Source organism: Vipera berus (assembly GCF_964194415.1).
Source record: "Vipera berus genome assembly, chromosome: 2".
NCBI classification, from domain to species: domain Eukaryota; kingdom Metazoa; phylum Chordata; class Lepidosauria; order Squamata; family Viperidae; genus Vipera; species Vipera berus.
This window is the reverse complement of record NC_138203.1, coordinates 119,165,729-119,190,230: the sequence shown is the minus strand read 5'-3', so window position 1 is coordinate 119,190,230 and position 24,502 is coordinate 119,165,729. Positions and strand designations below refer to the sequence as shown.

The 24,502-nt window shown below is 42.5% G+C and overlaps 1 protein-coding gene across 1 annotated transcript in view; it reads left to right on the top strand.

The window, feature by feature from the left end:
- Positions 1 to 23,603, top strand: part of ZSWIM4 (zinc finger SWIM-type containing 4) — a 32,751-nt gene extending 9,148 nt beyond the window's left edge. The window contains exons 3-14 of the mRNA XM_081319871.1: positions 10,705 to 11,061; positions 12,397 to 12,545; positions 13,221 to 13,371; positions 14,682 to 14,861; positions 15,537 to 15,851; positions 16,304 to 16,441; positions 17,028 to 17,282; positions 18,063 to 18,198; positions 18,553 to 18,710; positions 18,884 to 19,047; positions 19,927 to 20,008; positions 20,208 to 23,603. Of these exons, the coding sequence (XP_081175997.1) occupies positions 10,705 to 11,061; positions 12,397 to 12,545; positions 13,221 to 13,371; positions 14,682 to 14,861; positions 15,537 to 15,851; positions 16,304 to 16,441; positions 17,028 to 17,282; positions 18,063 to 18,198; positions 18,553 to 18,710; positions 18,884 to 19,047; positions 19,927 to 20,008; positions 20,208 to 21,094 (2,972 nt within the window). The 3' untranslated portion in view covers positions 21,095 to 23,603. The remainder of the gene's footprint in view (positions 1 to 10,704; positions 11,062 to 12,396; positions 12,546 to 13,220; positions 13,372 to 14,681; positions 14,862 to 15,536; positions 15,852 to 16,303; positions 16,442 to 17,027; positions 17,283 to 18,062; positions 18,199 to 18,552; positions 18,711 to 18,883; positions 19,048 to 19,926; positions 20,009 to 20,207) is intronic.
- Positions 23,604 to 24,502: the final 899 nt, after the last annotated feature.

Below are 24,502 nucleotides of genomic sequence, written 5' to 3'. Positions count from 1 at the left end.
AAGACACTCATTTAGTTTGGCAAATAAGTGCCTTTACTTACATTAATGGCTAAGATCTTTTAGAATTGTTGCTGTTTATTGGACCCATTATGAAAGAGGTTAAAGGGCGAATGATTATTTGACTCAGTTAATTGGTCTTCTGCCGAAGGGAGGGCAAAAGCTCTCTTGTCCATTGAGAAAAAAGTTTTCATTCTCTCATTTTACAAAGGCTTCTTTTAAGCGATTTCTAGTGTCTTAACTGCAGATGACTATAGCTCCATTGGTATTAACAATAAATAAAGTTGTTTCTGCATATCTCTCAGCTACCCTCCTGTTTATGAACTTCTCTAACTGAGCTCTGTGGGCTGGACTCCTATAAATGGCCAAAATATCCACCTACATTGTAGAACAGGGGTGTCAAACTGCCGGCCCACGGGCCGGATGCATCACAACAAAACCACACCCACCCCATTGCCGGCAATGGGGAAAAAGTTCCGATAGGCCGCGCAACATCATGTGACGTTGCAAGTTTGACATGTCTGCTGTAGAACAAAGAGTCTTTGCTCTCCTCCGTAGTTTTTCTATTTATTAAAGCAGGTTGGAGCACAAATGTTGCTGAGTTTGCCTACTGCCATAATGATGGGAGTTCATTTGGGAATTGCTTACGACTCCCTCAGCTGACCTCTGATTTTGGAGCCAAGAATCTAAAGCAGAAATGTGCAACCTGAGGATGCAGAGCCACATGTCTGCCCTGAAAGCTTTAGGCAAAGCTGCTCGAGGTTCCCTAAAGTTGTTATTAAATTAAAATTTGAATGTGAAGGAACAAGATGAAATACCATACTCATTGGAGAGTACTTAAATTAATTACAACTTTAATTACCTGTCAGTGAAATCAAATCTAGTGTTTGCTGTGGCCCTTTCCATTACTTTTTAGAGTGCAGGTCCCGCTATGTCACTCAAAAGCAAAATGTAGTCTTCTTCTAGAAAGTTACACATTTTAGCTCAGAGATGTCATGTCCCTCTCTAAAAAATAGTTAGCTGGACATTTATTTGTTGTTTCCAATATCATAGCTGATCTTAAAATGGGTTGTAACTCACTCCTATGCATGCCTATTCAAAATTCCCACTGAGTTCAAAAGAGTTTGCTCCGAAGAAAACAGATCTAAAAATGCAGTCTGGTTTTATTTTAAAAAAATGTCTTTGAGAAGCATATAGCAAGTAAATCAGGCTCGGTGTGCTAATGAGTGTTTCCTTTTACAGCAAGGTAGTGGTTCTGGTATGTGGTATCTGGTATCCCCTCCAGCCCACATACATTTCTTGAGAACATGTTATTCAGCTGCTTTTCTGTGGCCCTCTAAATGCTGACAGAGGTAGAATCTGTGGGTCATGAGTTTTCTTTCCATTGCGAAGCAGCTGCTCGTTTTTGTCTGTATGTTCATTGCATGAATATAGGAAGAAATATGGAAGTAGTCCTTCTCTGCTGATTGTCTAACAGCTCTAGGCCACACAGAGGTGAGATTAATATCAATATTCACATTGATTTCTGTTCCTCTTGTGTCAGCTTGTACATTTTGGCCTATAATTTCTTATTTTCCAGTACACGCCTGAACTATTCCTTGGAATTTCCAGACTGTGTATGAACTAGTCCCCAAAATACTTCTTTGGAGATTAGACTTATTCTACATATCTTGCTCTGAGAGTATAAAAACCTCTGTTTGCTTTTCCAGAAGTGCTTGGAAGTGCTGTAAACATTTCAATAAGAGATGCCTTATATAAAGATGCTTTATGGTGGATGAAGTGCTAGCAAATGCTTCAAAACCTGCACTGTTTTGTTGTTTTTGGTACCTTTGACTCAAACCTGACTCCAGGCCTGGAGAAGTCCCTGCAGCTAGCTAGCTTTCTTTCTTTCTTTCTTTCTTTCTTTCTTTCTTTCTTTCTTTCTTTCTTTCTTTCTTTCTTTCTTTCTTTCTTTCTTTCTTTCTTTCTTTCTTTCTTTCTTTCTTTCTTTCTTTCTTTCTTTCTTTCTTTCTTTCTTTCTTTCTTTCCCCTTGCTTTCTTTCTTTCTAGGGCTACTAGAAAGTGGCTGGCCCAAGATCACCCAGCTGGCTTTGTATCTAATTCAGAATTAGAACTCATGGTCTTCTGGTTTCTAGCTTGGTGCCTTAACCATTATACCAAACTGGGTCTCTTTGTTTACATTAATAACTATTAAAATTGCATGTACTTTTATAGCTGAATGTTGTGATGCTCTGTAACAAAATAGTTAATATAACGTTAGAATTGGCCCAGTTTTTCCCATAAAACATATTAACAGCAAACATGCTCTCTGTGGATTTACTGTATAGCTGTTTCATGTTACTGATTCTTTTTGCTTCAGTTTGAACTCATTATATTCTACCTGCTTAAGTTACAGCACTTATCTTTTCTTCCTACATAAGCAAGCAGTTTTTAAGCATCCAATGGAGAGTTAGCATCCCAAATTCTAGTCATCCATCTATCCATGAGATGCAGAACCAACTGCAACCAACAGATTGCTCTGTGGGGTAAGGGCACAGGTTTCTAGTCCTGGATGGCTAGAACCCGATTGTAGAGTCACATTGCTCTTTCTTTCTTGTCCCCTCCTCACTTTGAAGCTGACACTTTTTCCACTAGTAATAAGAAAGGCCGACATTGTTGTCTTCACTTCAACACTCTATAAATTATTCAGAGCTCTGGGAAACTTCTAGGGCCTAACAGATAGCACTGTATCATGAAATCCAAGGCCATATTTTAGTACGCTTATAAATCAAAACTTGTTTAACAAAGAGTATTTTGTGAAAAGCTGATGAAGTGGCTTAGAATGGGAGCCGTATGTACATAGCAGGAACTCCCCAGTTCCTCTTGCATTGCAGCCATAAACTTGTTTAGTAGCTTTAAGCAATCCATTTTTCTCTTGTGCTCACCCACCCTCTTATAACATGAAGCTGCTACTGCCTACTTTAAAGTGATTGTAAGAATTACTGACTTAATGCATCCAGCATATTGAATACTTGAAATGTGCTTCATAAATAAGTTATATTATACTGAAATTAGTAGATAGATTGTTTAAAGGCTCATCCTATGCCCTATGATCTTGGTTTTCTTTCTATGGTGCAGTCTGAATGAGTTTACTCAGAAGTTAGCTCCATATTCCTCATAGGAAACTTTGGCAATTAGGTGTTTTGAAATAACTATGTTAATATTAATTTAGGCAGTTTGACTAGGAGGTTCAGTAGGTAGCTATGGCTCTGCAAAGGCTAAGGAATTTTTCCATAGCAGGGTACTTTCCAATTTGTATACATCATAGTTAGAAGAAAAAAATAAAAGACTTGCTGTGTAAGAAAAGAGACTTATACAGTCCAGCATTTGATTTAAGAGTAGTTTCTCTTGATAGCTCTAGCCTCCATCCATTTGTCTACTTCTATCCTGAGACCATATGATTTGCCCAGACAATTTAGGAATTATGAGAATGGGAGACTCAATGTATTTGAAGTTTACACGGTTATGTAAGACTTGTGTAAAACGTATTTGACCTTCTCTCCTACTTAGTGCTGATTATAGCTGGGCCATGAACTGAAGGATTTGGTAAATTAAAGTTACTAGTTATACAAAGAGTTTATCCATTACCACTAGATCCAATTAAAAAATAAATTGTTAAATTCTCAAGCTAGTTGTAAATATAGAACATTAACCAATATCTATCTTGTTTGACTAGGGAGGTGGTGGAGAGGAAATTCAGCATTTAAAACTATGAACATGCTGACTACTAATGAGAGAAGTTGACAACCAACCTGGAGACCATAAGGTTGGGGTGCTTGGAAAAGACTTTGCTGTATCTTTCAAATAGAGTTTGGAATCTTTTACTTTAGCTGATAAGAGAGAGATTTTCACTTCTCCAGTGAAATTGGCTCAAAATAATACCAAGATCGGCAAAAGGAAACATGTAACAGAACTTCTATTTGCCAAAAGTGATCCTCTGCCTTCAGATTTCATCAAAGCCCATGGTAGAATTATGTATTAGTTTTTCCTCCTGAATGGAATCTTTATGCAACTCAATATTGGGGGCTGCCCGATTCTGCAAGTGACACCACATTGGGATGTTCTCTGTGTCTGGCTGTTAAGTGACAGCTCAACTGCAGCTGCTCACAAATTGCAAATCCTCTTCCATGTCTGTTTCATTTAATTGTATGTTATAGCCACTTAAACTGTGCAAAGCTGTTGTAGTGGCACAAACAATTCTTTTAAGTGGACACAATTTATTCTCCATGGGTCGGGAATTCTGGGAATTGAAGTTCTCATGTCTTTAAAGTTGGACATCCCTGAGCTAACAGAACATTAGATGGTTTTTGTTCCCTGACTGCTTTAGGGCAATAATTGGCAATGCAGTATCATGCCAGGGACCTGCTAAATTTGATGTGCTCTCTTTTGATTTGGCATATGAACTTTTTTGTTTGATCCCATCTATTTTAAAAGTTTGCCCCATTATTTACTGGCTTTCAAGGGAAGGCATGCTGGACCCATCACACAATCCCATTTAAAAGCAAGTGCATTTTACAGAATATTTTGCATCTCAAATTCCAAGTCACCCAAGCTAGCACTCCAAACAGAATCTTTTTTACAATTGCCAAAAATAATCTTAAAAGAAATTTATTCTACAAAAAAAAGTAGGAGTATGTTCAACAAAGTAAGCTGCCATGAATTTGACACTAGTAGGAGTGAAAGAAGAGCAGATTATCAATTGTCCTTTTATCCATTATGAACTGTGATGTATGGTGCATGTCTAATGAAAGACAAGATCTTGTCAGCTGCAAAAGCTATTCTTAGGTAAAAAATGGAAAAATAAGGTTTAAAATATTTTGCATCAGGTCCATCATGGTTTCTTCATATAATTTACTATACTGCATTTCTCTTAAAATTTGGAACTTTCTGAAGCCTAAACTGGGAATACACACACACACACTCCAACTCTAGTCTTTTTGCATTATGCATTCAAATTATTCAAGCTTTAGCTTAATGATACAAGTACTCTAAATCAGGGGAAAGCTAATTTTGCAAGGCTATTTACATGTTGAATGTTTTGAATACGCTGTGCTTTTGAAACAGATCAAAAAACGTATCTTGGGGGGGGAAACCCTAAAATAAAGTTAAAATATTAAAGACTGATACTGCCTACTTTACAGTGAATGTAAGAAGTTTTTATTGGGCCTGTTTTTTCACACCAAGACTTGCATAGGGTTAGCTTCAAATATGTCCAGGGGATTCTTAATGCAGTTCATTGATACAAGCTGGAAACGTATCATCCAAACATGATTACTGATAGTCCAATGACACAGAAAAAAAAGAATCACACTAACATATTATGATACTGTAAATGTTGCTGCTTGAAAAAGGGAAAAGGAAAAAAAGATACTACTTTGCTCTGGTACCAAACCTTGACAGCTGTTGACTATACTTGAGAAACTACTGGTTGTTAATATGCAATTGAAAATGGTGGTCTGATTTCAGGAAAGTTATATATTTTTTGTCTCTAATTATAGAAAGTTAGATTTATTTAATCTATAATGTACACAGCTCACAGAGTCCATTCTACATTTGGCCATTTCACAAAATGCTTCCTCAAATTATTATACTACATCTCTTTTTAAACTGAAATCCTGGAACATAAATACCGTGTCTCCCCGAAAATAAACCCTAGCTTGATTTTTATGTGTGCGGCTATTCTGTCTGGTTGTTTGTAGTGCCGCCACCACAAAGCAGGAGGGGGATCCTGCACCCGCTTACCTCAGGGCCCTCACAGGCTTGCCTCATGGCGATGGCACCAACAACCCTGTCCAACAGGAACCCATGTGGCTGCTGCCAGCCCATTTCTTCTGCAGATGCTCATACATGCTCACACATGTTGCCCCCGGCCTCTGTTTTGTCAGCAGAGGCCTTCAGGAAAGGCCTCTGCAGCCGAGAACGGAGCCCTGGGTTGACGCGTGCGCAACCTGAAGGCCTGCGAACGGTGGCAAGCAGCTGCAAAAGAAGTGAGCCAGTGGCGGCCACACAGGCTCCTGCTGGATAGGGCCATTGGTGCCGCCGAGGCGAGGTGAGACAGTGGGAAAAATAAGACATCCCCTGAAAATAATGCCTCTTTTGCCTTTTTGAGGAAAAAAAACATAAGACACGGTCTTATTTTGGGGGAAGCATAGGTTTGCAAAAATTGAAATGACAGTCCCAGATTTTTCTACTAAATAATTACATAATCTGATTTTAGATCCATTATTTTGATTAATTTGTAGCTTTCCCATCCCCAAAGAATAACTATAAGGAGAGAGAGAGAGAGGGACGGGGAGAGGGGGAGGGAGGGAGGGATTATAACTGCCCTCCCCAATGTGGATATGGTATAAGCCCAAATAATAAGCCTATTGTCACAGCTTATTGCATCAGTTTTTCATACTTGGATATAATCTTGTTAAAGGCCCCACTGCCAGTGGGATATGCCCTTTCGTCTTAAACATTCCATTGTCTGTAAAAGCAACAGTAAAACCCTGCAACTTTGGGGCAGCAATTTTTAAGGCAGAAAGAACCCTCATTATTTGGACTTTTAGTTATTGGTACAAATGTTAAGAATTTGAATTTGCAGATTTAATTGCCCTTTTAAAATATAACCAAGCTTTAAAAAGTTTGTACTCTTGGTAATTAAAATACATAATTCTCCAAATATCTCTATAATATGTTTCTCTTATACCAAATAATATAATCAGTCTCTTAATTAGAGTGAACCTACAATGCTCAGCTCCTATTTGTTTGGCAGCAGAGTAAGTTACTACAAGATCTTAAAATCTTGTTTCCTTTAGTAATGTGCTCAGTAAATAATAAGAACTGCATTATGGATATTGCACTGTTTTATGAGCAATTGAACAGTCATGTATCTCTATTAATTTTAAAATCTACCGGTATTTCCTGTTTCTAGTTCTGTGTCACAGTGTTGGATATGCAGACTTAGTCATGTGCCATCTACCTGTTGATTGGTTTTAACTATGTAATCTGGTATCCCCCATACAGAGAAGTACAAAATGATAGCTAAAGAGATAGAGCCAGGTATAAAAGGGAGGCCAAAACGTGGAAATAATTATTTCATAAAACTGAAAATTTTATAAATGTGAACTTGTTATCTTTTTGCATCATCATTGTCTTAGCTTCCTTTGAATCATTGTTCTTTAGTCTTAAGTATACTAGTTGGTTCCTCTTTATACCTGCTTCAGCTGAAATTCTTTTTCTTCGAAAATGGGTGACCAGAACTGCACTCCTGATGGGCTCTTGTGAGAACCTATACAAAAAATATGAATGCTTCTCAAAGCTTCCTGAAATTACTCCACCTTGGGTAACCAAGAATGACATCTCCATACTTTGCAGCTACATGACGCTGTGTGACTGAGCAAGTTTCAGTTCTTTCTCCATCTATTATTTTCATATGACCAGTTCTTTACTAATCATTTAAAATGCGGTATTTCCAGAATATGTGGATTTCATTCCATTTCTTTCATTCTGCTTGATGAAATCATTCATTCACCTTCCTTATCCTAAATCCAGAGGGAAAGAAAAACCTATAATTTCCTATTCTCCAGGTTTTATTATATTTCATCAATGAAATATTAGTCAAATAGGCCCCAAGACTGGCCCTTTGAGAACTCCTTTGGGGATATACATCTTCAGCTGGACTTTTCTTGTACTGTACTATGCAGCTTCTTCGTTGCTACTTTAGGTTGTTTTTTATTCCTGTTGACCTGTTGTCTTTCTGATGTGACAGACTTACTGGTATGTTAGTTAAGAATGTTGGAAGTTGTATTTCAAGACATATTTTGGAGATACATTTGGAAATATAAACTAATGTACAAATTTTTTATTGGTGTAAATGAGTATTCCTGAGCATATCCATCTTGAAAAAAGTATTATTCAGCAGAAAATATGTTAGGGTTCATATACTCAAATAAGGTTACCGTAGTTTCCGGCGTATAAGACTACTTTTTAACCCATGAAAATCTTCTCAAAACGCCGGGTGCTGAAAATTTAGGGACAGGGCTGGCTGGAATACCTGGAGCGGATCTCCCATTTAGTCTGCGCAGGGAAAGCGGGACCAATTGGAGAAGAAGCTGCAGTCTGTGATTTTTTACAGGCTGGGGTCTGGGCGTCTTTTCTTCTAAAGTTGAAGAGCAGCTGTAGTATATCCCAACTTGAAAGGCAGGTGGGGAAGGCAGCAGCCAGAGCAGCGGCTTAGCTCTAAGGACACATTTGACTCAGGAACTGGGCGGGCTGGCTGGAAAACCTGGAGCGGATCTCCCATTTGGTCTTTTTTTTTAAAAAATCCCATTTATATCCTGCCCTTCTCCGAAGACTCAGGGTGGCTTACAATTTAAAGCACAAATCAATGTGCTTAGCAAAAGCCTTCATTCTGTGTATATGCCTGTTTATTAGGGCTTTCAACCCCCCCAGCAGCATTATTACAAAGTCAGCTTATTGCCCCCAACAATCTGGGTCCTCATTTTACCTACCTTGGAAGGATGGAAAGCTGAGTCAACCTTGAGCCTGGTGGGATGCGAACCTGCACTAATTGCAGGCAGCTTGTGTTACTTAAGGCTCTGTGCAGGGAAAGCTTTAGAGTGAATTAGGAAAAGTGAAAAAGTGAATTAGGAAAATAGGGAATGGTTGCTGGAATCAGGGGCTGCCACAAAGAAGAGGGAGTCAAGCTATTCTCCAAAGCACCTGAAAGCAGGACAAGAAGTAATGGATGGAAACTAATCAAGGAGAGAAGCAATCTAGAACTAAGGAGAAACTTCCTGACAGTTAGAACAATTAACCAGTGGAACAACCTGCCTCCAGAAGTGGTGAATGCTCCAACACTGGAAGTTTTTAAGAAGAGACTGGACAGCCATTTGTCTGAAATGGTATAGGGTTTCCTGCCTTAGCAGGGGGTTGGACTAGATGACCTCCAAGGTCCCCTCCAACTACTTCTTCTTCTTCTTCTTCTTCTTCTTCTTCTTCTTCTTCTTCTTCTTCTTCTTCTTCTTCTTCTTCTTCTTCTTCTTCTTCTTCTTCTCCTCCTTCTCCTTCTCCTTCTCCTTCTCCTTCTCCTTCTCCTTCTCCTTCTCCTTCTCATTATTATTATTATTATTATTATTATTATTATTATTATTATTATTATTATTATTATTATTATTATTATTATAGTTTAATCCACTTGCACTGTTTTATGTTTACATGTTTGATGACAAACAGCCTTATGTTTATAAGTGACAGTTTTCCTACTAAGCACCTGCATGTCATAAGCATTTGAATTAAAATTACCATATTAAAATCAAATCTGATGTTTTTTAATTTTTATTTGGTGTGCGTTGGAAGAGGGGTAGTCTTATATGGCGAGTATAGCCCAAACCCTATAATTTAACAGGAAATGTAGGGGGTCGTCTTATACGCCCAGTCGTCTTATACGCCGGAAAATACGGTAGTAGAAATTGTAATGGCATATAATTTTGCAGTTTAAATACAAGAATCTTTTAGGAATATGCTATCTTTATATTTTAAAATAGCAGTAAAATGTTCAAAGATCTTTTACATAAAGATACCCATTGCCTGTCATGTTATTGCATCAAAGATTTACATATTTCAGTACATGTGATGTCTGATATTTCAGATCTGTCCTATTGAGCCGTGTACCCCAACTTACTTGGAATGTTTAAGTGCAGTCTAGATTTTGTTTTTAACTCCCAGTCTGGTGTATTATAATGAATTGTACCTGGACTGTGCGAGGAGGAAAGTAATTTTGCAAAGCCTTGGATCTTCGTTTTTCATTTCCATCATGAGGGGGTTGGTTTCACTTGACTACCTCAGATGTATCTTTACCTCTGAAAGTTCCCTTTTCTATTTATAGTTATTCCAAATATAGCCAGTGACTCTCTTACCCTAGAGGTGCGGGCAAGGCTTACCTGGGTGTAGGTCCAGATCAGGCAGTTAATATGAGTCACCCATATCAAGCTGGCAGTAGTAGCAGAGTATCCTTTCTTTGGAGTGACACAGCAGAGTTGGGGGTGTGGCCTTGTGCCCAACTGGTTTGGTGAGGATGCCCACTTTCATCACATATGACTCATCTGCTTGGTCAGTGCAATCCAGCAACCCCTCCTATGGCCCTATTCTGAAGCCTCTGCCTCCACCCCTGTTATTTCGGTCTGTGACTCTTATCCCATACCCTTTCCAGAAGTACTGGGCTGGAGACATATTGGAGAGGAGCTTTGAAAAAGCTTCCAGTTTGGGAGGGATATGATTTCATCTTCTTCACTCTAAAGCGCCCATCTAGATAACCCGCCGGATTGGCAGTACTGTCTCAGTAAGACGTGTATTATGATTGAGCTGTTTCGAAAGCAGTCTGCGTCCCTTGTGGTTCAGATTCCTGGTCAGTCTTTCAGTTTCTGTTCACTGCGGAGTTGGTGCTAATGCTTCTGTGAATGACTCTCCCAGCATGGGCATTAGGTCAGCTTTTATATTATTGCTTCAAGATCCTAAGATTTGACGTCCTCACTATACCTCAGAATCCAATCCATCCATGTCCACTTTACTAGCAAAACTAATTATGGCTACTGTTCTTGTATGTCAGTCTTCTAGATTTGTTTGGACCTTTGCTCCAAGTTGTAGGCTCACTGCTGCTGTTTATCTTCCTTCCTGAGTCCACAGGTTTCCACCTGAGTGGCATTGTGACAGAACCACCCGGCCCCAGTGAGCCAGAGCACAGTTATCATGTCTCCATCAGTTTTGACCGCTGCAAAATCACATCGGTTAGCTGTGCCTGTGACAATCGAGACATCTTCTACTGTGCTCACGTGGTGGCTCTGTCCCTGCATCGCATCCGGCATGCCCACCAGGTGGAGCTGCGCCTGCCTATCTCGGAGACCTTGTCCCAAATGAACCGGGATCAGCTACAGAAGTTTGTGCAGTACCTGATCAGCGCCCACCACACTGAAGTGCTGCCGACAGCTCAAAGGCTTGCTGATGAGATTCTGCTGCTGGGCTCTGAGATCAACCGAGTGCATGGTATGAAGTTGGGCTGGCCTTGGATCCTGGAGAGAGGCAGGGAATGGCTGTAGGTTGGGGCTCTAGCAGCCAGCCTTGGTTACATGTCCCCAACCCTGTTTTATCAGACTGCAAGAAAAAACAGAGGAGGAAACCGAGAACTGATTGCTAGGCTTTCTAATTGACAACTGGAAAACAGCCCCACGTCTCATTCGTAATTCCAATCAATCCTAGCCAGAGCCAGCTGGAAATTCCAGAATGTGTCTAGATCTCAGTATACTGGGAAGGCACCAGGTTGCGGAAACAATAAACAAGTGGGCAAAGTGTCTTAATTACAAACAGAAACAATCTTTCATTGTATAACAATACCATACTGCCATTAGTAGAATAGTAGGATATAAAATCAGCATACCATCACATTCTAATACCCTTCGGTCATTAATCAGATGTCCTTTGAAAAAGGTATGCAGATAGCTTCTTATATGGCTTCACTTACTTACGGTATTAATATTCTACCTTTATTATTTTTATAAATAACTCAAGGTAGCAAATATATATGCTATTCCTTCCTCCTTCTATTTTCCCCACCAGAGTCCTATGAGGGGATTGGGCTGAGAGTGAGTGACTGGCCTAAAGTCACCTAGATGGCTTTCATGTTTAAGGTGGGGCTAGAATTCACAGTCTCCTGGTTTCTAGTCTGGTGCCTTAACCACTAAACCAAACTGATTCCAGTAGCTTTTATCATTCCCTCTCAGAGCTTTTAGAAGTTCCAACTTTTTATGATAAGCAAATTTTATGTACAGGTTGTCTATCTTTGATTGATTCCATTTCACCCTTAATAAACTTCTTAAAATGTATGTATCTGTCCTTGGAGATAATCATGTACTGGTATTGCAAATATCTTCTCTTAATAATGAAAATTTAAAGATAGATACCTCCCCTTCTCTGTAGAGGCATAATAACCATCCATTATCATTATGGAATAGTAATATACAGTATGTTCATAAGAACTCATGTGAACAAAATACCTTTTTGCCATTTATTAGAACTTGATCTTTTTCAGGCTGTTCTGCAAGTATGAAAACCATGCTGCTGCCTTAATCTTAACAAATGGATTCTGTAAAACAGTAGCATCTTTTTGTCACTTTTCCATAGAAGTCTGAAAAATGTGTACTTAATGAATAACAGATACTTAAAGCAGTTCTTCTGAATCATTTTGAAAATACTTGCTGTGTGTAAGATCTAAAAGGAAAGTTAGACTTAGTTAATTTCTACAAAAATACAATTCCTTCAAAGTTAGGGAGCATTAGAAGATTAGTAGTATGTAGCATCTAATGTTTGGCCGTCTCCTCCCAGGTGCTCCAGATCCCACAGCTGGTGCTGGCATTGAAGATGCAAACTGTTGGCACTTGGATGAGGAGCAGATCCAAGAACAAGTGAAGCAGCTACTGTCCAATGGGGGTTATTATGGAGCAAGCAAGCAGCTTCAGTCCATGTTCAATAAGGTAAAAACTGACATTCATTTGTTACCCAGCCCATCACACTTCTGTTAGTAGAGCTATGTCACTGTTCTTCTCTGCTACCATGGAACAAGGATCTCTGTGTCTCATTGTGGAGATAACAACCATCCTGTCAAGAGGAAAATATTTCCCCTAGAAATAATTTGTGTAAATTGGGGCTTTATCTTTTAAGGGTGATGGGGAAGTCCCTCTTCTAAGTTTCAGCTATGGTAGGGCTGCCTGTAGACGCTGGGTTGAAGGTGCTTGTAGACTTGGAATGAAAAGGCAGCCTGCACTAGGAAATGATCTGAAAGTTGTCCATATGCATATTACTAGGTGGTTTAAAATGTAAGTTTTTTAAATACTAAAGTATCTTACCGTCAGTGCAATCAGAATGGAGAAGTCAAGCTCCATTTGTAGATGGAAGGTGAGATTTCCAGTGTTTCATCATGACTTTATGTGGGCTTTTCCAATGTGCTTCCTCCAGATGTGTCAGATTATAATTCCTGTCACCTCTGGCAACATTACTGTTCTCTGGAGATGCTAGGAGCTTCACATCTGGAAGGCAGCAAATTAGGGGAAATTGGTTTGCTGTTTCGATAGACCACAAAGTTTGGTTAGGTTTTTTTGGGAGGTAGGGTGTCCCTCTCCTCTACAATTGTCACTTCGGTCTTTCCCCAGGTCCGGGAAATGCTACGAATGCGGGATTCCAATGGGGCACGGATGCTCATCCTGATGACAGAGCAGTTTCTGCAGGATCCACGTCTGGCACTCTGGCGGCAGCAGGGAGCAGGCATGACTGACAAGTGCCGGCAACTCTGGGATGAACTTGGTAGGTGAAGGGCTTGCCCAAAAGAGAGGATGGCCAAAGCTTTTCATGACATTAGGTGAATTCGGTAAGCTGATACAGAATTGAGATTTTTATTTTAAAATGCAAGTTTGCAGAAGAAGTTTGAAAATACAGGTCCAGAGCCTGAAGACAAAAAAAAGCTTTTTGCCTCTAAATAGATGATGCTTAATTCACCTGACACCACATGTTTTTCTTTTCTTGTTTTTTTAAAAAAAGAACATTATTGATTAATTCTACAATCCATTTAAGCTTTCCAGTTGAAAAAAAATCCTGCTTCTTCCTTCAGTCAGTCACTGGGAATAATTCCCCCCCCCCTTAATTTTAGATTCGTAGGAAAGTTTCAGAGAATGATTGTATGACACTTAAGCTCTTCACCTGAGAAATTGCCTTACCAGACAGGAAAACTGGAGACAAATGTCAAATTGGATAACCTTCAGGAGCAGTAACACGAGGGTGATGGTTTTCATCACACAATTATTAATGGTTGTCTTATCAAGTGTTAAAAACTAGTCCATAGTAAAATGCAAGCTTTATAGCCATATTTTTTAAAAACAAAATCCTATTCCAGTGGTTCTTATGCTATGAAACCCAAAGCCTATTTTTCTATATCATTATGTGGGATGGAGAAGAAAAAGCATGTCATTTCATAGCTGCGCTAGGTGTAAGCCACCATTTCGTGGACAGAATTTTTCCCTATCCAAGAGGCTGAATTCTAACGTCTTTATTTAGAGAAAGAAAGGGTGTGTACAAGAGAGAGAGAGAGAGAGAGACGCAGAGAAAAAGAGAGAGAGGGAGGGAGATTTATACTTGCTTTTCCTCCAGGAATTAAGGGTGGTATATATAATTCTCCTTCCTCCTATTTATCCCATAACAATTCTATAGGACAGGCTGGGCCGAGTGAGAGTGGTTGGAGTCATTCATTGAGCCATTACATCCAAGAGTGGACCTGAACCAAATTTGCCTGTCCTAATCCAACAGCTTAACCATTACACCACATGGTTCTCTCTCTTTTTTGTTAGCTTTCTGCCTCTTTGTTCTGATGACCAGACTTCTGAGCCCGGCTGCAACCTGTTTACTAAATAGTATGCTACTTCTTGCATATATGCTTTTCTTCCGTGCTGGAGTTCCTGAATGGGCTTCCCCCCCCCCCCGCTCCCAGAAATTGGCCTGTCAGTGATCTGAGTTTTCACACCACTGTTATTTCAGTAGAGTTCAGTCAGTAACCTTGGCTCTGCATTTGACTTTGTGCTTCTGCTTACCTCGTTATACGTTACTTCCTTTTTATGTCTTAGGTGCATTGTGGGTATGTGTGGTTCTGAGCCCACATTGTAAGCTGGAAGAGCGGGCAGTTTGGTTACAGCTTCTTAAGAAGTGGAATAAGCTGGACATTTGTCCATTGGAGGAGGGTAACTACTCCTGCGACAGTGTTGGAACCAACAGCAGTTTGTCATCTAATCCAAATCGCAGCTCAGGTAGGAAACCCACACTAGAGTTCCTAAGCCTTCAACACCAGCTCCAACATGCTCAATGGGTTGCTCAGTCAGGGCCGTTATCTGTAATAGGGAGATGAAGTTTGCAGTGGCCTACCCTATAAGAACGTTGCCTGGGTTCTTCATGTACGTAGAACGTTATACAGTTGTTATCTAACCAGTAAACTTGAAGAAAGAGAAATAAAAAAACCTAATGTTTTTCTGAGGGCAAGATTCCATATACTTTTTTAATATTGAAAGTTGAGTTTTAGTTTTTTTCTTTTCAAAGATTTATGAAATCAGATGAACATGGAATATAGTTGTAATTATACAACTACCCAGAGTTAAAGAGAGTCGGCATATGCATTTTAATAAGAATTTGACTTATTTATTTCTTATTTAATAAGAGTTGCTTGACAGTGGGATGGGCAGCGCATAAATTTAATTAACAGTAACACTTGTTTTTTATTATTTATTATATTCATGCACTTACTAAAATATGTATATCTGTCAATTATTCTTTTGTTTACTTGTGTGCATGTTTGTGTATTTTTTTATTTTCATGTACGGTAAATTGCTCATGTTTATTTTATATTATTCTGCACACATGCATTTGAACACTGCATCAATGAATGAAGGTATTCCAACCTCTGCTCTGACTGTTTTCTTCCCTGGCAGTCGCTGCTCGACAGACAGTCTTTGGGCGTGCTATCAAGGCTGCTGAGCTTCGCTGGGGGGACTGCCACCTGCAGAAGATCTTGAGCAGTGACTGCTATGGTGTCTCTTTGAAGAGCGGTGGTGACAAGTTGGGCTTTGATCCCCAAGGCCATCCACTCTGGCTGGGCGATGCCTTTCCCATGGCCTGCGCACGGGTTGATGCCTTGCGCTCCCACGGGTACCCCCGCGAGGCCCTGCGCCTGGCAGTGGCCGTTGTCAACGCCATGCGCTTGCAGCGACGTCATCAGCTGGACAGCTACAAGCAGCAGAAGAAAGGCAAGACCGGCAGGCAAAGAGAAGGGTGGGTGGGTAGGGAGGTCAGTTTAACAGCATCTCCAGGGAGAAAGGTTTTTGGATAAAAGTTCCGGGAGCCTGGGGAATCCTAGAGCCATCCTTGGGCAGGTGTGGGTATCTCATTCCAAGGTCAGGCTTCAAAGGAGAGCACCGGGGTTGTATGGGCATGGCTTATTTATGTATAAAGAAGCAGAGTTCTTTAAACGCTGGGAAGAAAGAGTGGCTCCTAGTAGTTCAGAGTGACGGGTGATGGGTTTTTCTACTTTAGTTTCGTACTTTATTCCTCAAGTGATCATGGATGCGTTAGTGTGGGGTTTTTTCCCATTGGCTTTCCAGTGTAGCGAATTGTTTTCAGATGCTAGAACTGGGGTTGGTGAAGTCACAGCATGTGGATTGACTTCTGAAGAATCGTTTCCCCCCTTTTTCCTCCTCAGAGCTCCTGCACAAAGGCACAACAAGCATTACCAATTTGGAAGGATGGGTTGGGCACCCTCTGGACCCGATTGGTTGTCTCTGTCGTACCTTTCTGGAGGCCTGTCGAATGGATGATGAGGGGCTTGTCCTGTTTCCAGGTATTGTGGGGGGGGGGGGGGGAAGAAGGAGACAAAGTGTGAGGTTGAATTAGCCAATTCTTCCCTAGAGCTCTGCTCTGATTGTATCACAGTCCTAGACTATAGCTGCCACTCAGATTTCCAGAGACGACAATGGTTTTCTTACTAAGGACTGCTTTTGCTTGTGAGAAATGGTTGCTAGAGTGCGGAAGGGTGATTGTTTTTTTTTTAATTGAAAAGTTTTACAGTACATTTTTTAAAAGACAAAACCCCTCCCAACCCCCTCCCCTCTCCCCAAACCTCCCCAACTCTTCCCTCCCCTCCCCTCCCCCCTCCCCGACTTCCCAGAGCTGAATACAGGGTATAAAAATACAAACAATCATAATCTACCATATGCAAACAACAATAAAATAAAAGGGTGATTGTTGTATGGGAAAGTGTCCTTGTGCACATTGAGCTGCATCTGTGTAGGAGTTTCTCAGAGTTTCTCACGTGAGTAAGTTCTGGTTCCAGAGAAGAGGATGTCCACATGTAAGGGAAACTCTGGATCTGTCGCAATTTGTTTCCTGTCCTCTCTTCAACTGTCCTCTCTGTTATCCCCCTCCAGATTCTCCAGCAGAGCCAAAGAAGGCCCTCTATCAGCACATCTCAGTGCCCTCAAGTCCTGGCGAGTCATATTACATGCTGGCCTTGGAGGTGGCCCTGCTGGGATTGGGGCAGCAGCGGTCCATGCCAGAGGGCCTTTATGCCCAGGACAAGGTGGTGCGCAGCGAGGAGCAATTAATTGGACTTCTAGATGAGATGGAGCTGGACGAGCGGCTGGTTCCTGTGCTCCGCAAGCAAGCGGCCTTGTTGCTGGATGGTTAGTGAAGTAGGCCGAGGCCCTGTTGCTCACGTATTCTGGAGATGAAATGCCTTATCTCTAAAGGCAGGAAAGGAGGCACTGTGGGGGGGAAAAACCAGTTCTTTTTCGCCCCCCCAAAGGAATTGGATAAAAAGACTCAGTCAATAAAGTTTCCAGACAACTTGAGAATGTTCTGGAATGGACACACAAATAGCGCCTGGGCCACTAGAGGCAGCAAGTTCCTGCTCCCTGTATGCAATAAGAGCAGAGTCTAAGCCAGGGGTAGGCAACCTCCGCTCTTTTTTGACTCAGGAATTCTGGGAGTTGAAGTCCATGAGTCATAAAAGAGCCAAGGTTGCCTACCCCTGGTCTAAGCCATCTTGCTTTGGCTTAGTGTTAAAGCAGCAGGCTGTGTGCTTGTAGTAAACTTCTGTCTGCAGGGCCTGAACCTGGACCTGGTTACTGCAGGAAGATATAACTGATGTCAGTGGGCCAGGGCCAGATTTTGAAAATCTAGCAGAAAGAAGAGTTTGGTAATTGAGGACAAGTTGGCTTCTTCAAGAACCTTCTGCATGAATGGGCTTCTGGGATGCTTTTTCTGTGGGGATGGGCGTATTCACAGAAGGACCGGGAATATCAGTGGGTGATAACCACTGTCAACAGGTTCATCATCTGCTTAGGAACTACTACTCACCGTGACAAATTCCTGTTCTCCTGTGGCGCAGGCATCTGGTTGAATGCTTCGAGTTGGGTTGTAGTACAGTCGCTGTTCATCATCTACGTATCTGTTCCTCCTAGGAGGGCCTTTCAGTGGGTTTGGCGAGGTGGTGTTCCGAGAGAGCGTTCCCATGCATACTTTTGCCCGTTACCTCTTCACTGCCATGCTGCCCTATGATCCCGAGCTGGCTTACCGTTTGGCATTGAGAGCCATGAGGTACTCATATCCCCTCCTCTCCTTTTGCTGTGCTTTCCTTTTCTCTGCTTTTCTTGCTGCATATGTACCACTTCGGTTATGCCTTCCCCCACTGCATGCCTTCCTCCTCCAGATTGCTATTTCCAGCCTCTTCTTAATGTTGCAGATCAAAGTCCTAAGAGTCACACTTGCCTGGCAAAGAATTTCTTCTGTGGGGCTATATCCTGGGTCTGACTCCCATTCCCTTCTCATTAACCATTTTGTCCCATGGATCTGCTTGGAGCTAATCTTCCCTTTCTGGAGCCTGCTCATTCCATCTGTTGGTTGTTTTCTAGATGGTGACAGCCTAACATGTCTCCATCCCATTCTCCACAGGCTTCCTGTATTGGAGACAGTGTTACCAGCCAATGACATCCTGCACCAGAATCCCCTGGACTCCATGATGGCCAATCGCTTCCCCCGCTGGTTTACCCTTGGTCACCTAGAGACTCGACAGTGCGAGCTAGCCTCAGCTATGCTTACAGCTGCTAAAGGTAGGTCCAGTGCTGGAGGAGAGCAGAAGTCAGAGGTCTAGGGCTCACAACTTCTTCCCTTCTGAAAGCAAAAAGGCCTTGTTCCTCAGAATAGCGAGTTGGAAGATTGGGGCCTGTCTTTAGCTCCGAGGCAGGCGTTTCATCCTGTGGACTTTTATTATGACTCCCTGCAGGTGATCCCAACTGGCTGCGCATGGTCCTGGGCTCCATCCAGCAGAATATTCATTCACCAGCCTTGCTGTTCAAACTGGCCCAAGATGCCTGCAAGACGGCCACACCAGCCAACACTCCTCCAGATACCACCTTACTTAATATCTCCCTGGAGCTTGGCTTGCAGGTGAGGGTACATCTGGGCCTCTGATTCTTCGGGAGGGGTTCCTTAGGGCTACTTTGGTGGTGTTTGAGGAAGATGACAGAACAAAACATCTGGCGGACACATTTGGGAGAAACTGCAATAGAGGATGTGTAACAAAAAACTAGACAGGCACTCTTTTGTTAGAACCATTTTTGATCCGACATGGCTCTGTAATAGATTCCATTTCATATAGCAATATATCACCCTCCCAAACACATACGTACAATAAACTAGGGTAAAATCTTCTAGCAAGTTCTTCTGTTCATGCCTTTTTGAAATAAATGAGAATTTTGAGGTGCGTTAACTCTGTGCCTCTTAAGGTCTTTGTTCTTAATGGCTTCTGCTTCTGCCTTATGATAAGTAATGATTATTGAAATGAATCCCTGGTAGTTTGCTTTTTGCTGTGTTTTTCCTGGGAATTTCCAGTTCTTATTTGTTCATGTACTTGCTTGGCACTCAGATGAAGCGCAGCGTTTTACCGTGTCTTTCTCTTGGGAGCAGACAGGCCATTTCTTACCAGGCAATAGCCATTTATTCATCCACTTCTCCTTCCAGATAGCACCTTACGGCAGTGCTTTTCAATCTTGGCAGCTTGAAGATATGGAGAGTTCAGCTCCCGGCATCAGCCGCCCCCCCCCCCCAGCCTCCAGCAAGCTGGCTGTGGAATTCTGGGAATGAAGTCCACATATCTACAAACTGCCAAGGTTGAGAAACGTTGAGGAAGTTGTTTTACATGAGGGCCACCCATGGACACACATGCTGGGTTGCACAAGCAGCAAACTCTTTGGACCCAGTGCAGAAGGGATTGCATGATTTGTTTTTTCTTTATCACCTTAGCATTTTCCATTGCTTCTCCCCTAGGTGATGCGCATGACGCTCAACACCATGACCTGGCGTCGTAGGGAAATGGTGCGCTGGTTGGTCAGCTGTGCCACTGAGATAGGTGAGTAAAAGGGACTACTGGGTGTATGCGCCTCTTCTAGATTGTTCTGAGGTTTCCCAGAATTTAGGATGAGTCTGGCTTTTTTTTCTGCTTACCTCCACGTAACTCCCATGCTGGTTTTGGGTTTTCCCTTTGGAATGTGAGTACTTGATGATTTTGTGGCTAACCCCAGGTTTCTCCTCACTTTCTCTGCTCTTAGGAGTTCAGGCCCTGATGAATATTATGCAGAATTGGTACACACTCTTCACACCTATCGAGGCTACAACTATTGTGGCAGTGACCGGGACCACACATGCCACGCTGCTGAGGCTGAGCCTGAGTACTGGGCAACGGGATGAACTGTGCAGTTGTGCCAGGACACTGGCACTGCAGTGTGCCATGAAGGACCCACAAAACTGTGCCTTGCCAGCCCTGACACTATGTGAGAAGAACCATGCAGCCTTCGAGGCAGCCTACCAGATTGTGCTCGATTCTGCAGCCTCAGCTGGCATGGGCCACTCCCACCTGTTCACCATAGCCCGGTACATGGAGCATCGTGGGCTGCCTGTTCGTGCCTACAAGCTGGCTACTCTGGCCTTCTCACACCTCAACATTGCTTTCAACCAGGATACCCACCCAGCACTCAACGATGTCCTGTGGGCCTGCTCCCTTAGCCAGTCCCTGGGGAAGAACGAGTTGGCTGCCATTGTCCCGCTTGTCATCAAGAGCGTGCAGTGTGCCCCCATGCTCTCTGACATCTTGCACCGTTGGAGCCTTCCTCCCCCAGGTCTTGCTTCAATGGGCGGAGGGCGCCGTGGGGCAGGCAGCACAGGTACTGGTGGGAAGCTCTTTGCCATGGACAAGGCCCCACTCTGCCAGCTTCTGGAGGCCGCCATGGCTGCTTACATCAGCACCACCCATTCACGCCTCACCCACATCAGTCCACGGCACTATGGTGAATTCATTGAGTTCTTGGGAAAAGCCCGTGAGACCTTCCTGATGGCCCACGAAGGACACCTACGCTTTAGCCAGTTCCTTGACAATCTCAAACAAACTTACAAGGGCAAGAAGAAACTTATGTTGCTTGTACGGGAACGCTTTGGCTAGGGGGTATTTTGGGAAAGCATGCTTTGACTAAGGGGGAGCAATCAGAGGGACATTTCTCCCCCTTGATCAGAAGCACTTTGGCTTGGAGGGGTGGGGTAGAAAGATCAGTTTTCCTTGGGGCACAAGTGTTCTGAATCTGTGGCCAGGCAGAGCCTGAGTTTGCTGCCTACGTTCAGGAACTCTTTGTCTACGAGCATCCTCCTCCCGTCCCCAGATGGAGACCTGAGCGGATGGGGCTGGGCTTCAGGCAGGAGCCTCAGAAGTGAGGGAGGGGGGGGCATGCATCTCTGGTGCTGGGCACAGACTCTTGTGAGAAGGTCTCTCGAGTTCTTTCACTGGCCCTGTCAGTAATGCAGGAAGGATCTGAGGCTGAACTTGTTATAAGATTGCCAATTTCAGTATTAACTTGTAGGATGGTAGGAGTAATTCCTCACCTTGGTTGAAGGCTCTGGACTTAGTATGGTCTTGCAGATGGTGGGCATGAAAAACCCGTGAAATTTCACAGCTGCTGTTCTGATCTTCTATTTCAAGTGCAGTAATGGTGGAGGTCTGACTTAGGTGTGCAAGTTAGAGGGCGACAGGTAGGATCGTACCTCCTGTTTTCTAGTTAAAATTCCAAAAGCTTTCTCTTTTCTCTCTCTTTTCTCTACGGTCCCACACCTCTGTGCACCTGAAGGAACAACCTCTGATTGTATAGAAGAAGCTGGGAGCCTAGAATACCTTTACAGAAATGGATGTTACCTAAGGCCCCCCCGTTGCCTTTTTGCATCCCTAGCATTCAAGCAGCTGGTACCAAATCCCTCATGTTTAAGAATTCCTCAGACGAGACTAGCGAGCTGACGTTATTTCCTGCTGGAAGAATCAGCAGCAGAGTTAATATTTGCTCGCTCAAATGGGATACGTTCTAAGATTCGTCTGGCTGGATTCTAGGAAGGAGGTAGATAAGACTAGATGTCCTCAGCCAGGGACTTTTCTTGTTCTTCGTGGAAGGTAGCTTTGGATGAGACCAGAAGAACACCCAGTCTTCAGTATGGACTCAGTTGCACATTACATTCCTCCCCTCCCTCCAAACCGTGATGTTAATATCACATAAGGGCAGACGAGTGACTCAGTCACTCACTTTTTTGTTTTGACTGTACAGACAGAAACCATTCCACTCTCCCACATTATGCCAGATGTGTCTCCTGAACCCTGTTCGTTCCTCTCGCAAATCTGTCAGTATTTCAGCTTTCTCTCAACTGTGCTCAAGGGTCACAGACTGGCTCCAGACCCTGGCTTGCACTGGGGGGAGGGGGACCCAGGACATTCAAAGGGGCTAGTGTCCTATTATGTAGCTGTCCCTCTTTCGCTTTGTTTCCAGTTAATGCCCCTCAGACTCCTACAACTGAAGGATTCCTATTCTGTCTTCTCCAGCAACCCGTTCCTCCGGAGTTGCTAGTTGATAGGCAGTTCATACCTCAAAACTTCTCCCTTCTTTTGGGCCAAGACAATGGGACACGAGACATTTTGCCACTCGTTGAGTAACTCTACCAGGCAATCCAAGAAGTGCATCTTCCATATTCCTTGGAAGTGCCGAGGGTCTTTTGGTTGCATCTTTTGGATTGTTATCTGCGTATTGGTATCCTTGCAACGTTGCTGCTTTAGGCAACTGGTTGGGCTGCCAATGCAGTTGGCCTGCCTCTTCACAAATGACTGATGTTCCCCGTGGAGTGGGGGTGGGGGTGGGGGAGTTCTAAGTGGCCACTAGCAGGGTGCTCCGTACTTCCACAAACATCCTGCTCCAAAATCCCACTTGTTTTCTGCTGGATAAAACCTACTCAGGAACAAACCACAACAAACTCATGCTACTAATTAGATTATTGTGAAGACAAGATTATGTTTAAAAAGTTAATATATATATATCTATCTATATATATATATATCTTATATGAAGAGGCAAGGGGTCCAGGCGGCTCTCCTTTCTGTGCGCGTGGGGCTGCGTCCTGTGCTCAGCACCTCTCAGTCCTTAGTGTTGGTGGAGATGTTGGTGTGTTGCACAGCTCCACTTTGGAGCCAGCTAGTCAGTTAGTTGAAAAAGGGGGTGGGGGGAGGTTATTTCTTTGTTTTCCTGTATTAAAAAAAATCCTGTAATTTTGTAATTTTTTTCTATTTATTGAATCATTTATTGTATTATTTTGTAAAGGTTTAACATAAACGGCAACTTTTTTTTTCTTTTGGCTTCTCTTTTGGACATACAGTGTGGTCTTTGTTTCTGCTTCTTTCTTTTCAGAGGTCACCGGAAAGTCTGTTTTTCGAAGTCAGCCCATGTGTAATTTCTTCAGCCTAACAAATGGGCAGGGAAAACACAGGCTGGATACACTCATGGGGTTAGGCATTAACTCTCAATTGAAAATCCAAGATCATGCAGTATGTATTTGAGATAAGGTAGTTTTTTCCCCTGCCAGAGAAGTATTTACAGTATCTAGATACCATGCAGCCTTTTCTACTTAAAGGTACTGCAGATTTAATGTGGAACCACTGGAACAAAATAAATTTTAATAACTTCTTGCACATTGGGACTACTGCTACACACCCTAGACCACGGGTAGGCAACCTCGGCTCTTTTATGACTCGTGGACTTCAACTCCCAGAATTCCTGAGCCTTGGAAACTCTTCCTTTCTCCTCAGCATGGCTGGCTCAGGAATTCTGGGAATTGAACTCCATGAGTCATAAAAGAGCCAAGGTTGCCTACCCCTGCCCTAGACATAAGAAAATTCTTGAGAGACAGGGACAAAGGGCAAGGGAGACTAGGCTGACAAAGGTGCTTTGTGTGGCACAAAGTCCAGGTGAAATGCTTCTGGGTTCATGCAGTCTTCTGCTGAGGTAATTTCTCCTCCACAGGCTGCCACCAGTTGAATGGGACCTGCTGAAAAAACCTGGACGACTTTTGCTGCTTTCCATGGAACTTTTCAGAGGAGAAAGTCCTTTGCGCCTCTTTTTTAGATTAGGATTACTTGCCTTCTGTTCTGAATTTCCCCTGAATACACACTTCTACCTGCCAGAAATATTAACCATTTCACTGAGGATATATACTCAAAAGTGACAATGTTATCCAAGTTGTAGGATGCTAAAAGCAACAGCAGCAGTTCTTTTATTTTTATTTATTTATTAATTGTATGAGTTGCCCATCTCAATTGATGGAAACCCAGCATCAGTATAATGGTGCACCCTCAAAGGGAGAATTTTAAAAGGTTCATCTACTTCCAGAACCTACTAAGCCAGGTGGACATCTCTTAGGAAGATGTTCCATAACCTCAGCAGAAAAGATCCTTCCTACTTTCCATTTGCTGGGCTTGCAATAGTGAAATATTTCATTATTTGTTTAAATGCTCAGTTTGCATCAGCCCATCATATCCTACCGTAACATA